Raw genomic sequence first — 16,606 nt, forward strand, 5'->3', positions numbered from 1 at the left:
AATCAATTATAATGAAAGTTGTACATGTTAAAACCACCTCTGGGGGAAGCACCACTTTCTAGCAACAAAAAAATATATTTTATAAACATAAACATGAACACATTTAATTTTGTTTAAAGTTGACTGGATTTAGTGTTTTATGAGTTAAACACAGCAGGATAATACTCTCAAATAAAAAGACAGGATTGGAAAAGCAGAACAAAATACTATGAAACATGCCTATTGGGACAGCAACTCAATTTAAAATAAATTGATTGGCTCAAAGTCACAGAGTTGGTTAGTGAGCGGCAGAACTAGGATTGGAACTTAGGTTTCTAAGGTCTTCCACTAACTTTTAGTTTCTACTATAGATAATGTTATCATATAAAAGGATGTTTTGCCTCAAAGTTCAGCATTTCATTCATACAATGACTTAGCATGTATGATGTGCTATTATATACGTGTACATACATATGTGTACCACACATACCTTATATAGTATTCTCAAACAGTAAACACAATGAACAAAAAGAAAAAAAAATGAATTAACTAAATTTTTATTACAGATTTCAAAGCAAATGATTCATAAAAGGTATGGTACAAAGTTAATTTTTAAATCGTATCAACTCTTTTTTTGAACTAACCACTTACCGGGAAACTGTGACACTATTGGGGGTGTATCTTCATCTAAATCATCTACTCCTCCAGCTATGGGATAGGGTGGAATGGAGACTCTGGGCATCACCACCCAGCTGTGATCACAATAAAGGGAAGAGGTGAGGCTGGGGAGTCCTGAGTTATGGGCTATCTGAAAGCCACAGATCTTCTCTATCTGTTGCCAGCGAAAAAGTCGTTCTCGTAAACAAGTTGTCAACTCAGAAAGAGCTTTCCTGGAAAAGTCAATATAGGAATTACTTCTTGTATCAAAAACTCTTTAATACAGCACTGAAAACAGGAAACTATATGAGCAGACCAAGGCAGTTAACCAATTTCCAGAAGAAATTATCCCCTCTTAGAATGAGCATAAAGGATATAATAATACATGATTAAATGACAAATTATGTTTTAATTTATGTTTTAAATTGCCTGTAAATAACAAATTAAAATTAAAAATTGTCTATAATTACAAATTAAAACAAATTGTCTATAAATTTCATTTCTACACAATAAAAACAGACAGATAACTGCAATAAGATTCTTACTTTGCTTCCAGAATTTTGTGGTCTACCTCATCTAAGGAGGAGCTATGTGCAACATGTAGAGTTCCAAAGACTGTGCTCCTCTTCTTTTTAATTTTCTCTGCCTAAAAGCCCAAGGAGAGAAAAACAAGGCTCAGTATGGGAAAAAATACATACACTAATAAGGTTTATTTTGTCTTGAATATACTAATAACTATAAAATCAATGGAGAATTATTAGCCAAGACATAGCCCTATTTTCTAAAAATACGATAACAGATGAGGGAGAAAGCATGCTTTCCTAAGCCAAACTTTGTTCTGGAGAATTTTTACTTTTATTTCCATGGATCAGAAAGACCTGAATCTTCTATTTAAAACTAGAAGAACATAAACTATATCCTACTGCAATGAAAGTGTTAGTGAATGCACTGAGTTTTTATTGTTCTTTTTCACTAGAAATCAGAATAAGACTCAATAATTACACACAATTATTAATAATCAGACATTAATTTCTAGTAACTACGAACCTGAATCAGATATGAAGCAGCAACCTAGAGGAGAAAAGCTCTGTATAAAACATTTATGATCATGATAGTAGGAATGATTTTTAAATGATACTAAGGTCATTCTGAAAGGTGTACCCTTCTCTTAAAAAAGTAACTTTACAGCCTATGATTACAAGAGTCAATCTACCCACTAAGTTCCAATTCATGAAAGAATCTGTGATACTAAAAATTTTATTCAGGCCTTTATATACCAACTGCTGAATCCCTTTAGAAATGTTAGTAAGTCTTGCAATATAGTCAAGTACCTCATCCTTAGCAATAGCTAGCTGCATTTCAGCATTCTGTCTTTTTATATTGTAGTACTGGACTTCCACTTCATGTGTTAGCTGAAGCCATTTTTGAAGTGCATCTGGAACAGACCAGCTGCTTCTGAGTTCAAATTCTTTTTCCGCCTTTTTTAGAGCCATTCGAACCTGGGATGGAGGGAGGAAAAAAAAAAGAAGAGGAGGAGGAGCAGAGGAGAGGGAGGTAGAAAGAGATGCAAAGGAAAGGGGCAGAGGTTGGAGAGAGATAAATTTCTCGTTTTTAAAAGTATTTAAATTAAGTTTAAAAAAAAAAGAAATTAAGATTTCTTTTAGTACCAGAATTAAAAGAAAAAAGCAATTTGAATTATACTCTTTGTAAAATCACAATCTAAAATGATATTTAACATTAAAACAAAAGTTAAATGTTTAAGTACATCTTAAACTCACTAAGCAAGACTGTAAAAAGCCAGAGGGTGACAGGGAGCTTACATCTCTCTTAGGTTGCAATACTGCATTTTCACATTTTATAATAGCCAGACTCAACTCAGAGACAAAAATCCAGGGCATGTACCAACTGAAATGGATTACATTTTTCTCATAATGTGTTTTTTTTGTTTGTTTATGGACAGGATATGAAGTACCCAAAACAGGGTGAATACTTGTTCAATTACCCCTTCTAATGTTCCCAGAAGACTCTGCTGGGAACTATACACTATATACACTCTGCTGGGAACTATATATACTATAACTATACACTCATTTTTACAGTAATTACACCATTTTAAAAAAGGTTTTCAGACATCTTCTTTATGCAAGTTATTTCTCATTGTTATGAAGTCTGCCTCTTATAGTCTGTTTTATATCACCTCTATTTAATTTTTTCCTGCTTCTCACATACCAAAAAGTAGATAAATTAGCACCTGCAGACCAAATGTAAATTTCAAGAAAACAGTCTCTGAATGAGATTCTTCTTGATTTTTCCAAGGGAAACTATGAATAGCTTCAGTGTCAGAATGTGTAAGTTTTTCTTCTAGACAACTTTTAGGGAGCCAGACAACAAACAGAAAACTAAAATGCTTAGTGTGTGAGTTTCTGAGGTGGTATTAAGTGCTAACAAAAAAACTCTTAAGGACAGTCTAAGAAAATGACACAGAGGAAGAGACAATCCATTCTAGGAATGATTCATTTAACAACTAGCAAGAGCTCAAGCTAAGGATGTGTAAAGATACAAGATGGAATTTATGAAATTATGCACACATATTCAAGACCTTCAGACAAAGTGATGAGTGAACTATGGAGCATCATGCTTCGGGAACACCAAAACTGCAAATTAATTTTTCCAAAGTTAAGTAAACTAAAACTTCATTTCTAAACTAACGTGCAAAGAAATGTCTGAGCTGATCAAATCTAATTTATTTAAATAAACCTTACATGCCAGAGTAAAACTAAAATACCAGACACAAATTTCTGATAAAGAGAACAGCTGTCAGATACTACAAGAAAAAAAATGTAGAAAAATATTTTTTAAAACTTTTGCAAGTTTTTCTAAAAACTTTCTAAAACTCTAAAACCATCAGACAGGAAGTAAATAATTCAAAATATAGACATTAACAGGGAAGATAAAACAACACTTACTTACTTAAGACAAATCATAAGCAACACTTGCCTGATGCGATTAGCTATGCAATATGCTTGGGACAATACTGTGCTTAATAAGACAGCTGGTAGAGCTCTGCAGCGTCCCTGCTAATCTCTCAAGAAAGAAGCTGAGCTCAGGTCCTGTGACACGGAGTTCTATGTAACACTACAAAGTGTAGGTCACATGCCCGTCTTCTTCTAAGGCTAAAATTTCTGTAAGTTTTCACTGTCAGGTAAGTATATAGATAATCTGAACAAATTCACTCATGTTTTTCTCATTAAGATTTTCCTTAATGTTGTGTCCATAAATGTATTTCCCCCAAAGAGCTCAATAAAGAGGGAAATAGATGCAGTGAAAATTGAATAATTAACAGCTTTTACAAATGATTAATTGTTTCAAAAGACAAAAATTACATAATTTTTGTGTCTTAGGAATAAAACAGTAGTAACTAAAAACATGGTATCACACACACACACACAAACAACCTAAGTATCTGAAAACTTAGCTTCTGGACTTGACTTTATGATTTATACCTCTGTGAGCTTCAACAAGTTCTTTCCTTTCTGAGGCTTATTGTTTTGTGTATAAGAGGGATTCTATGACTTGTCCTGATTTTAAGTTTCTTGAGACTTTAAGAACAAAATAATTAATGTATTTAAACCACACAAAATATAAAGTGGTACTATTCTTCATCCAAAAGCTCTTGTTTAACAGAAATTAACAAAATATGTACCAGTTTTTCTGCCTTCTAATTTTGAGGAGTTGATTACCCATCACATAAGATACAATAAAGCTTTAAACTATGTGGAAATGTGGATTAGGTGACTTAATATGTAAATTAATTTCCCAATTAAACTTACTTCTATAAACAAAGCTTTTAATAGCAGTATGGGAAAACATGGACTTTGGAATAAGACACATGTAATCTTGCCTTTGCCACATAATAGCTGTGTTACCTATGGTGAGTTATTTAACCTCTCTACATACACATCTCATCTGTAAATGAGAATGTATCTATGTACAGTAAGGATTAAAATTTATGAGCAAACCATTTGCAATGATGTACATAGCATAAAGTTTTGGCACTTTTATGAGTAAGCACTCATAAAATTGTGTTTCTTATTACTATAATCATATTGGACAGAGTTCTTTTTAAATAACCAATTCTCTCCTTTAAACTTACTAACTGAGCATCTCATTAGGATTATTAAGTTTGTGCTGGGTTGTAATATCCTGGTAATCTTAGGGTCTACCATGGAGTACAAGGCCTCTAGGCTCCAAACCCCAGACTAGAATACTTGTGATTCAGAGGTCCTTCTTTACATGGTGTCTTTTCCTCTCACTGAGAGGCAGTCTCCATTATAACATGCTGTCAGTTTATGTCTCTATAGAAGATTTCCCTCTACTGCTTTCTGATTTGTTCTTTCTTATCTGCAAAGATCAGAAAAACAGTTAACAAGCTTTTTAGTTTAGCACTGGGAATAAACCAAGACTTGAATTCTCGTTGAGAACAGGTATGGAGTTGTCACAGAAGTAAAGTATATAAAATTCATTCTCAAACACAGGGTAATTTTGGCTAGGCCTTTTTTGTGAACTCCTTGCTTCTTTACTACATTCTGTATAAAGAAGGTTCTGTCAGGTAAACAGGACCAGACTGCAAAATAAGTCTAGGAGTCATTTTAGAGAACAAACTCCTTACAGGGAAAAGACTCAAAAGACAATGTCTAGGGTATGAGAGAAAGAACAGTTAACAGTTAACAAAAGAGACAGCTGCATTCAGTCAGACAAGTCCTACCAAAAATGACAATCCTGAAGGAACTAGTAACATACACTGAACATTTTCTGATGAGTTTAAGTTTGAACACAAATTCATTCATTACTTAATTTTTATTTCATATTTAACACTTGACTGAGAAGGCAACAGTGCATAAAGCAAAGTGGGAGGCAGAATACCTACGTTCTTGGCCCTGTCTTACGAGTCACTCTGTAAACTTGAGCACACTTTCTTGTCTTCATTTTGTTCCTCAGATTCTTTATCAGTAAAGAAAGAAAGGGTCAAAGTCAGAAGAAGGAGATGAGACTATGGAAGCAGAGGTTGGAGTGACAGGCTTTGAAGATGAAGGAAGGGGCCATGAGCCAAGAAATGCAGGCAGCCTCTAGAAGTTGGACAAGGCAAGGAAACAGATCCCCCCCAGAGCCTCCAGAAGGAATGCAGCGTTGTAGACCTATTTTAGACTCTGACTGCAAGAACCCTAAGATAATAATGATGTGTTGCTTTAAGCCACTAAGTTTGTGGTAATTTTTTATAGCAGAATTAGAAAACTAATACATCTGCCTATGAATATATTCTCCCGCGACCTCCCCACCTTCTCTGAAGGATAGTGCAATGTCTGAATTCCATCCTGAGTAAATGCATAGTAGAAGCAGATATTGGAATGGACACCTTTTGGACAACTTCAAAATCTGTACCACAGAATGTTCTAAAACCATTTAACAGGATTCAAATGGATGTTTAATAGAGATTATTAACATGAGCAGAGAAGTTTAACATTACATATACTAATACTTTACTAGGTTATAGTCAGAAACTGAGACATACCACAGATGTTAAATAAACATCTTAGGTTTACTCAAGACAACATGGCATGGGCTAGGACTTCATGAATGAGTAGACATAATGCTAACTTTATCTTTTAGTTGGTTCTTTGTTTCTTGCTGTATGAACTCTGCCCAACGCTAACAAAATGGACAGGTGACCCTATTACTGACCAAGGAAGAGTGTAAGATGGAACAAAATGTAGACCGAACAAAATAAAAAAAAATCGTCAGAGTAGCAATACAAATTTCCTCACAAACGCTTCTTTAAAACGTAAATACCTGTTCCAATTCCTGCTCTGCATACTGACGTCTACTCAGTTCACATTCAGCTCCCTCCCTCAGCTCTCTCAGTCGACAAGCTTCTTCCTTTGCATAATTGATTTCATCCATCATTTTGCGCTCCAGATTTTGCTTTTCTACAGCAACATTTCTGTTTTCTTCCTGTGCCTTTTCAAGCCTTACAGAATAAACGTGAAAATTCCTCACAAAAGTTTCCAAAATTTCATTATTTTAGTGAAGAATAAACATGTTATCAAGCAATAATATACATGTTTCAATCAGAATTCACAGCAATTTCTAGTAATCTTAAGTTTGGACAACAAAAACATCAGGTAACCTACTAGATAGCTATTTGGTTTATCTTGGGCTAAAAATACAGAAATAGCATGGAAACACTCTTCAGGAAAAAGACTTTTAAAAAATTGATAATTATTTAAGTCATGTTTAAAATAGAATTTAACTACACATGTAATTCTACCTACATTTGATTTCCAATTGTCTTTTACCCATTTATTCCCTAATGCATACCTTTTTAATAAATTTGTAATTATGACCTTTCTAAAAATGTGAAATGAAGTGTGCACACAATTCCTGATGTATGTATCAATCTAAATACAAACCCATAAGTACATGCCCATATATTACATATTCACAAACTGTATGGTCCCACATAAACAGATTTATAGCCTTTTTTACCTACTCACCTCTCTTGTAAGTCCATTAGACTTTGCTCTGCAGTTTGTAGACTCTCTAAGTCTTTCATCATCTTTGCAACATGCTCTTTTGATGTCTTATTCTGCGTATAAGCAAACCAACATCCTCCAACACCAATTACTATAGAAACTGTAAGGATAAAATCCTTCATCCAGTTATGAGGAGGGCCTATAAAGAGAATTACAGATGGCAAATTAATCTTTGAGTATCACAAAATCTCAATACACATGGCCACTTAATTTAAAAAGTAGTAGATATCTAAAAACAAAACAAAATATGAAGATGTTCCTCCTATATATAAGCCCCAGCCTTTTACAAATTCTTTCTTCAAATAATCAATGAGTTTATGATAACTACCTGATATACTAGACCTATAGGAGGCAGGGGCTTCCCCAGTGGCTCAGTGGTAAAGAATCTGCTTGCAATGCAGGAGAGGCAGGTTCGCTCTCTGGGTCAGGAAGGTCCCCTGGAGGAGGAAATAGCAACCCACTCCAGTATTCTTGCCTGGGAAATGCCATGGACAGAGAAGCCTGGTGGGCTATAGTCCATGGGGTCACAAAAGAGCTGGCACAGTGACAGGGGGCAGAGATAATCCCACATGGATGCACTATGCCCCTGCTGGTTCAGGAGTTAGTGACAAAAATCCTGGGGCATTCTGAAAAAGCATAGTATCTCCAATCACATATACAGAGAATGGTCCTCTGTGTGGTGAAAAGAGTCATAACGAGTATCACCATCACCAGCCCCACTTCCTTCCTTCAGACAGGTTAGGTAGCAGCCATACTTTAATGCAAAAACTGAAACCCTAATCATTTACCAGAAAGCTTTCTTCTCAAGCATGTAGCCAAGTAACTAGTTAGGATTAATTAGTGGTTCTCAACTGAGAGTGACATTTCCCTTCAGCAGACATTTGACAATTTTTGCTTGCCACAATTTGGGAAGTGGAAGTAGGACTATTTGCTACTTGTATCTAGCAGGTAGAGGCCAGGGATGTTGCTAACCACCCAATAATGTATAAGATAATCTCTTTCCTGCTCTCACTCTGGTGATAACAAAGAATGCAACTAGTGGCAAGGTGGAGAAACCATGGGTCAAATGATCATGACAAGCCATGTTTTAGGTGGTTTTTTGCGAGAGAGATCTGGGTGACTCGAGGGAAACAGGTGCCAGGGATAGAAGTAACCCCCACACTGTTTCTGGAGTAAGGAGTAAGGAGCCAGGGCCTATTGTCTTCAGTAATACAAAACACAGAAACCGCTAGTCATATAATTTCCTAGTTTATCTCTGAATGCAGGGGCTCAATTGAGGGATGCAGGGTAACTAATAAAACATGATGTATTATTTCTTGCAAAGAGATTATAGGTTTTCAGCGGAAAACTGCCTAGCTGCCTATACCTCTGGCAGCAAGGAGATATTTTCCATGTTTGGCAAGATGAAGAGCTCCACAGAAATGAAAAGTTCTCATGCTTAGAAGTCTAGGGTTCATGTATGTTTACATAGTGTGATAAACAGCATGCTCTATGCCAGAGACCCTCAGTGCTACATATTTTCAGAGCAGATAACCCTCATCTACAGTGAAAGAGATTCTCTCTTCACTCTTTGGCAGAAGGCTCAAGTCTCAAAAGGATTTATTTTTATTCTGCCTCAGGCTGAGAGGTTCAGCTCAGGCTCTAGTTCAAATATGAGACTTATTGAGGCTGAACTATAATCACCAGAAATAATAATAAAAAGATGGACAAGTCTCAAACTATACAATAAATATCATGAACTGGTAAGGATTTCAGTGAAAACTCCTTTAAAATGTATCTCCGTTCACTTGATACTGCTAGTTTGGTTTTTTTTAATAATCTTAATGTGGGTGTTCCAACTATAAGGTTCACTCACTCAAGTAATAATTCTAAGACAAACACATTAAAAAGGTAATGCATCATTAACTTCTAAACTGGTTTGTTTATTAATACATTTGTTTTCAACATTCTTTGAGACTAGTTTGGTTTCTTTACAAATGATAATACTGTTAGGCTCACAGAGTAGTTTGTTCTTGGATCAATAAAATAAAAATATCCCCAATCATCTGTATATAGAGACAAATGCTATAGTTTAATTCCTATTTTAACCAATAATTCACATAAAAAAACTAGAGTGACTCTCACAGAAGACAATCTCCAATAGATTCAGTTGAAAACTCAGGACAAGGAAAAGGTTAGAAAGGGTATCATCTCCATGGAATGCTTGGCATTTCAATAGTGTTCTATTTCCTAGGGTTTGTAATTCCCACCAACAGTGCATTTCCACCAACTCTCACAAAGGGGGGTTCCAGCTGTTTCACCAGCTGCTCTTTTAGCCTGAGCCAAAAAAGAACCACCAGTAAACTCATGGAATGCATCCAACCTCTCCAGCAACCCTTTTTAAAGCAGGGGCACCCCCAACACGGTATCACAGAAATCTATAAGCCTCTTAACTGCAAGAACTGAGGTAAAATAAACATTAGTTTCTTCATTTATAATTTTTGAAAGCCGTTTTTCTAGAATTAATTTAGTTATTCCATTTTGAAAAATAAAATTCCTCTAAAATGTGTACTCTTCAAACAATTTTCCCCCAAAGCTTTCTGAAATCTGAAATTAAATGACGTAAACAAATTAAACTTCCCTTCTGGGAAGAAAGTATTCCTGTCTAGGTAAAGAAGAAGAAGGTTTATTTTCCTTACAAATATGACAAAGCAATTTCTTAAATGTTCTTCCTCAGAACAATCAAATAATATTCTCCACCTTGTGCTTCTGCCAGAATAGTCTGTTACTCTATACAGTTTCAAGCAGGCCTCTAGGGCCACTGTTTTTGATCTGTATCTTAAAAATCCTTTTCCTGGTAATTAATAAAGTCCAGTTAGGATTTATTATTTCATGTCATCAAGATAGTTAGAATGCACCTTTTTAAAAAAGGACTCTAGTGAATATCGAACTATAATAACAAACATTAAAACTGCTATAGAGTTTTAAATCTAGAAATTTAATCAACTTACATACAGTTTTACAACTTTCTACATCAGTAACCAGCTTTGAAAATACCACACGCGATATTTCAATGACAGAAAATCTCATCCTATAAATCTTTTAAGATAGTATTAGACTCTTTTATACCTAACAGAGGATTCTTCTGGTCTACTACCTTTCTTACTTTTTCCTTCTTTAAATAACAACAGATGATCTGATTATTCTTTTCCATCATATTTTGTGCAAGAGAATACTAACGCGTTAGAGGTCCGAACAGAACCACATCCAGCGCCTTGAGCTGAAGTTTTTGTCTATGACTCCGGTCGCTGATTTTCAACTGAGAGATCATAAACGAAAATTCATGCACTGCTATCCTGTTCATTTAAAAAATACATATATATTAAAAATATTACTAGGATGTACATTTAAATATTTCAGCAACATACTTAATACTTATATATATTAGTGATGATTACTTTAAGAGTTCACCCAAGTGCAATTTAATACTTTATTATATGCAACAAAAACCTTTTCAGTGCAAGCTTAGCAGTGCAAATACTTCTGTATGTCAATAATTTCATTGCTATATTGATGTTTTTGTTTTCTAAGCTTTCTTTATGGTATAAATTAATGTGATTCAGAAATTTATCAAATTCAAAATATTTTATAATTATCAAATTACCTCTGGCATTTTACCATCATTTCATAAACAACACAAGAAAACTATAAGCAATTTACTTATTAACACAGCAGACTTAATCATTCTCAATTTAGATCATATTCATTTTCTTTATAAATATCATTTTAAAAACCTGTACCTTTACATTCCACTATTTAAACTATTTAAAAATTAAAGTTCACTGAAGTCATAAATGAAAAGTAAAAAGTCATCACTGGCTGGGGGAATAAATTGAGGAATATTTGTAATAAGAAGTATAGAACCATTTCACTAGCAATGAAGAAAGTCTGCAGGGTGCCAAAAGGCTCAGGTGAAATAAGGAAATAAAATTGCTTTGTTTTGGACTTCCAATCCAAGTAGGCCAGTAGTTAAGATTTCTTATCAACCAAGTGGGATACAAAGACAAATCTTATGACACAAAGTGTAATAATAATAATAAAACTGTTAATAACAATGACAATTAAAAAAATAAGCATGTATTATGTACTGAGTACTGTGCCAAGAACTGTTCAAACTCAAAAAATTCTACACTATATGTAAAATTGCCATTTTATAAATGAGGAAACTAAGGCAACTGTAACTTGCCCAAGATGATATAATTAGTAAGAAGTAAGGTAGGGATTCAATCCCAAATATCTATGATTCCAATGACTGAACTCTGAACCTTTTGTTTAGGAAGATTTCAGGTTACAGAACTCCTATGAGGTTTCCTCAAAACTTTAGAGAGTAAAGAATTCTAACTTTCCCTATAGAAAATGCCTGTATTCATCATCTCTGTGGGTAATCTTTTGTGTGTAAGCTCTTGTCACATCTTTAATATGACACTTATTAAAGTGCCTGAAGGCAAACTGTGTCTTATCTCTTTATCCCCAAACCTAGCATGGTGCTTGGCAAAAGTAGATGCTTGATAAATGTTTATGTAATAGATGAATGAATGCATGGATGGGTGCAAGAATGAATAGCAATACTATCAGTATACAAAATTTAAGAGAGACAATGAGATGTAGTAAAAACGAAAATATAAAACAGAATTTTATGCAAAGTTCAATGTGAGTCCAGAGGTGGAAGGGATTCTACCTGAGTGGGTGAGGATGTCAGGGAAGTTCACACAGGTCTGAAAGGAATGAGGAGGCATGTGTCAGGTGAAGAGAGCCTTAGTATAAGCTCTGGTAACAGAATTACAGAATATAGAAAATACAGTAAAAGGCTTAGGATAACCATGACATGAAAACTAACGCAATTTTACCTACCTACTACAGATGTAATAGTATTTTAAAGTCACAGAAAGGAAACAAAATAATGAAATTACTGTAGGTATGTGTACATCTGGAATGTGTAATACATTTTCTTATACATTCTTACAAATAGCTCTTATACCTACAGTTACACTACAAAAAGCTTTGTGACTTAGGTAATTAATTGCTACAGCCCCTTTGAATGGACTCATCTAATTTCTATCACCATATAAAGGTTCAGTAATACAGTCTTGATGAAGACTATGCCAGTTTTTCTTTCCCCTCCATTCAAAAAGGCACCAGTAGGCCGACCTAAAAGTTGAACTTCTACCTTTATAAGTTTTCTTCTGTAGTAACATGTTCACTATTTTGAAAAACTTATCTTGATTAAGTGTAATGTCATCTCAACAATTCTACCAGAATTTGAGGTTATCTCTGATAACCTTCAGGCTTCCCTGGTGGTTCAGTGGTAAAGAATCTGCCTGCAGTGCAGGAGATGCAGGTTTGATCCCTGGGTCTGGAAGGTCCCATGGAGGAGGAAATGGCAACCCACTCCAGTATTCTTACCTGGGAAAGCCCATGGACAGAAGAGCCTGGTAGGCTACAGGCCATGGGGTCACAAAAGAGTTTGACATGATTTAGTGACTAAACAACTGAAAACGTTTACTTCACTAAAAGAAAAAAGTGGCCATAACATTAACAGTCAAAATATTGAGCAGCCTGTTTATTTCATGTTGTTATTATACAAAGAAACTTTCCAAAGGACAACATAAGAAGAGCTGTATAAGTCACAGGGTTAACACAAACAACTTAAAAAACCCTAATCCCACCTTAATGCTCTGCTATCCTGTTTTAACTTAGAAACTTGTCTTATTTAAAAGCAAGAACTCAATTTTAATTATTTTTCTTCTTTCCAGCATCTAGTTGCACCATGAATATAAAAAATACTTAATATGCACTTATTGATTTGACTCTTAACCCCATTAATTTCATCATCATAGTCATGTGCACAGTAAAATCAGAAATACTGATGCTCAGAATACACTTAAGGAGATATGAAAACTTTCAACTTGATCCAAAATAGAAACTTCTAAGCAAAAAAAGCTGTGTACTTAAATAAGATATATGCAGGCAAATTGATTAGAAATATGCATATAATAATAGACAACATTATTAAAGTCTTTTTTGATACAGAAACAATCTAAGTTTGAATGGAACATGAGCAATCTTGTAAGGGTCAAATTTCAGTGAAATTTCTGCAAATGTTAACATTTAAATCTTTAGTGATTATTAGGTTAACTAATGGAATTTTTAAATATAATTTAGAAAAGTAGTGACAATTAGCTCCAGACATCTAAGGGATAAACTAGCATCTTATACTTTGGTATCAGATCTATCCGGGTTCAAATACTACCTTGGGCAAAATATTTAACTTCTTTCTGACTTGGTTTCCTTCAATCTATAAAATGGGAATAATAGTACATACTTAATTTTAACCTGAAGCTTAAATGAGATAATACAAAGCATCTCTGTGTAATATACATTCAAAATTAATTACTATCATTTATCTTTTATTTATTAAACTATTTTTTGATATTTAACTTATTGTCACTAATATTAAGTGGTTATTGATGTTATTAAAAGAACAGCAATTAAGGTATCTGTACATTAATCCATTCAAATAGGTTTTTTCATATCAAATGAATAAGTTTTGTTACTTTTACCACAGGGTCAGAGGTTGGTCCTTTGATGTTATCGAAAAAAGATATAGTTGACCCATCTTCTAATTCTCAAAATTACTTTCCCTGGGAATAAATTTTTTAAAAGACCTGATTATTTAAGCAAGAAAAACTGATTAAAACTTACAAATTCATACCTTACAAGTATCAAAGAATGGATATATTTATAATATTTTCTTTGAGTCCTTAGCCACAGAAGTAACTTAATTGAAAAGTGACCTTATTCTCCAGGAGTAGAAAAAAAAAAAAACACTTGGATAATAAAGACCCACCTGGGAAGCGTTGTTCCTTTGACATTGTTGTCTCTAAAATTCTTCTCATATTGGGGTAGTTCAACAAATTCTATCAACCACTGAAGTGTGTCCTCAAGGGTCCAATTATGAACTACAAAAGATAAAAAGTGAAAGAATATTTTAAACACATGTGCTTTCAGAATTTATAAAAATTATATATATGTATATACATACATATATAACACTACTATAACTTCAGAGGAAATAATGATGTTAGAATGAATTTTCAATTCAATCACTAATAAGTACTAAAATAATGTTTGGCATTATATGAGAAGCTCAAAACAATGGAGACATACCTCCCACCCTTAAGGGCTTACAATGTAGAACAGAGAGGACACATAAGGGAAAAGAGAACAAAACATTAGCATGTTTAATTCTAAAATAAGCATCTATGAAAATTTGAACAGGATGAAATAGTCTACTATTTCCCTGGCTGTAAAAAAAACTTACCAGATATACATTTATTCATTCTTCCTTTCATTTAACCATCCATCCACAAAACATTATAAACCTTCTCAGTATCAGATTCCATTCTAGGCACTGGGAATATAGCAGTAAAGAAGATGGATAAACTCCTTGCCTTCATGAAACAAATTTTTTTGGGAGTGGGGAGTGGCAATTAATAAAAGGAGGAAGAAAACAGGAAGAATTTCAGATAATGATCAGCTATTACAAAAGAAACGAAAGATGTCAGGGTAAGTTTCTCTGAGGAGCTGTTACCTGATTTAAGACCCAAAAATTGCAAGGAGCCAACACTATGATGATCTTGGAGAAAAAACTATCCAAACAGACGTAAAAGCTGGTGTAAAAACCTTATGGAATGAACCAGCTGTGTATAAGGGATAGAAGGGCCAGGTCAAAAGAGATTTTCAAGAATTCTGGATATCTTTCAATAAGAAGAAGAAGTAAATAATCTATGCTTTTAAAATAGCACTCTCCACTGTGGAGAATGAATTGTGGGAGACAAGACTTAAAACAAAGACCAGTCCTTATCCAAGCAAAAGGAGTTATTTTCTCGGACCAAGGTTCTAGTAGAGGAATAATGACAAGTGGCCAGATTCAGGACATATTCTGGGGAAAATGCTTTTAGATGTTCTGATGAAACGGATGGAAGCTGGTAGGCAGAAGAAAGTCTAAAGAAGCACAAAGAGTGCTTCCACTGATTAAGATAGGAAAGAGTGAGGAGGACTAGACTTGGGAGGCAAGTAGGGGCAGGTGACAGAGATCAATAGTTCTATTTTTAGACATTATAACATGTCTAAACATTTGAAGTATGTATCAGATATTTAAGCACAGATAGACAAGAGCAGTCAGATATACAAATCTTGAGCTTAGGGAAAAGTGAGGTTAGGAACAGAGACATAAATTAGGAGTCACGAGCATACAAATAGTCTTTAGACTGAATGAGATCACCCAAAAGAGCTGAAGACAGCTACTACTGGATTCTAGGAGACTGGCTCCAAATCATGAAGAAAAGGACAGCTAACATCTCTTCTCCTAGACACTTACTTTGAATTAAGCCCTTTATATGCATTTTTCCCTTTAAGCCTTAAAAAGAAAGAAACAAAAACTTATGAGGCACTAACATGATTATCTCCATTTTGGAGATGAGAAACTGAGAAGTTAATGGAACCAAGACAGTCAGTAGCAGAACTGGATCTCAACCCAGGCCAACTGACCTAGGACCTGATTCTATGCTACTGTGAGAGGAATAATATTAAATAACAGTAGAGACATAAACAAGCAGTTAATACTGGAAGCAGCTAAAGACATTTCTGCTTCAAGAGCACAAAGAACAAAGACAAGTTTATCCAAAGGAAAGGATGTGAATGTGCTGGAAAACAGAAGAGCTCCATATTCGTCTTCATATATAATTTGAAGATGTGAAAAAACAAAATGCTTACAGATTACAGAAAAGGCCGAAGGAGAGGGAAGAAAACAAGTAAGCAATAAAAGCAGATCTGGGAATCCATCTGTGATAAACCTGAGATGAGATCTTCCTGATTATGAATTTACTTTTGCAAGCAAAGCTGGATGTTCACAATCTGCCTTTTTCATTAAGTGTTCTTTAGAAGAAAAGTTTAAATAAATCAGAAACAAAATATTAACAAAAATTAACTTTTAAATAACGTACAACATTTGATAATTTTATACTGAGACAGAGCTTTGACAATTTTTTTAAATGATCTCTCCTTCTTGTGTTCCAGTTAAAACTGGGCATGTGCCTGAGGCTGCTGTATCCATTTAGCCAAATAACTTAGAATAAATATCAGCCAAAGGTTCAGGCCCTGGATGTTTTCCACTGAATTTAATACATGCAAAGTAGCTTTTTTTTTTTAAGTTTCTTCCTATTCAAGACGAACTGCACTGAGAACTGCCTGGTCTGAGACTCTGCCAAGAAACCGACAGCACAGCTGCACCTCACACACCCACACGAAAACTTCAGCCAAGATAACAGGATAAGATGCTG

The 16,606-nt window shown here is 34.4% G+C and overlaps 1 protein-coding gene across 17 annotated transcripts in view; it reads right to left on the reverse strand.

Moving 5' to 3' along the window:
• The window catches only part of STIM2 (stromal interaction molecule 2), a 178,039-nt gene that overhangs the window by 15,821 nt on the left and 145,612 nt on the right, over positions 1 to 16,606 (reverse strand). For 13 of the 17 annotated variants that reach the window (XM_081531176.1, XM_081531076.1, XM_081530770.1 and 10 more), the window contains 7 exons: positions 14,113 to 14,224; positions 10,446 to 10,561; positions 7,188 to 7,365; positions 6,484 to 6,661; positions 1,968 to 2,135; positions 1,182 to 1,282; positions 631 to 869 (listed from right to left, as the gene is read on the reverse strand). In XM_081531176.1, coding sequence (XP_081387302.1) covers positions 631 to 869; positions 1,182 to 1,282; positions 1,968 to 2,135; positions 6,484 to 6,661; positions 7,188 to 7,365; positions 10,446 to 10,561; positions 14,113 to 14,224 — 1,092 coding nt within the window. Of the gene's footprint in view, positions 1 to 630; positions 870 to 1,181; positions 1,283 to 1,683; positions 1,708 to 1,967; positions 2,136 to 6,483; positions 6,662 to 7,187; positions 7,366 to 10,445; positions 10,562 to 14,112; positions 14,225 to 16,606 lie in introns of all 17 variants that reach the window. The other 4 variants (XM_081531075.1, XM_081530561.1, XM_081530482.1 and 1 more) reach the window with 1 other exon arrangement.

This window comes from Giraffa tippelskirchi, chromosome 1 (assembly GCF_054371585.1).
Source record: "Giraffa tippelskirchi isolate mGirTip1 chromosome 1, T2T-mGirTip1v1.2.pri, whole genome shotgun sequence".
Taxonomy (NCBI): Eukaryota; Metazoa; Chordata; class Mammalia; order Artiodactyla; family Giraffidae; genus Giraffa; species Giraffa tippelskirchi.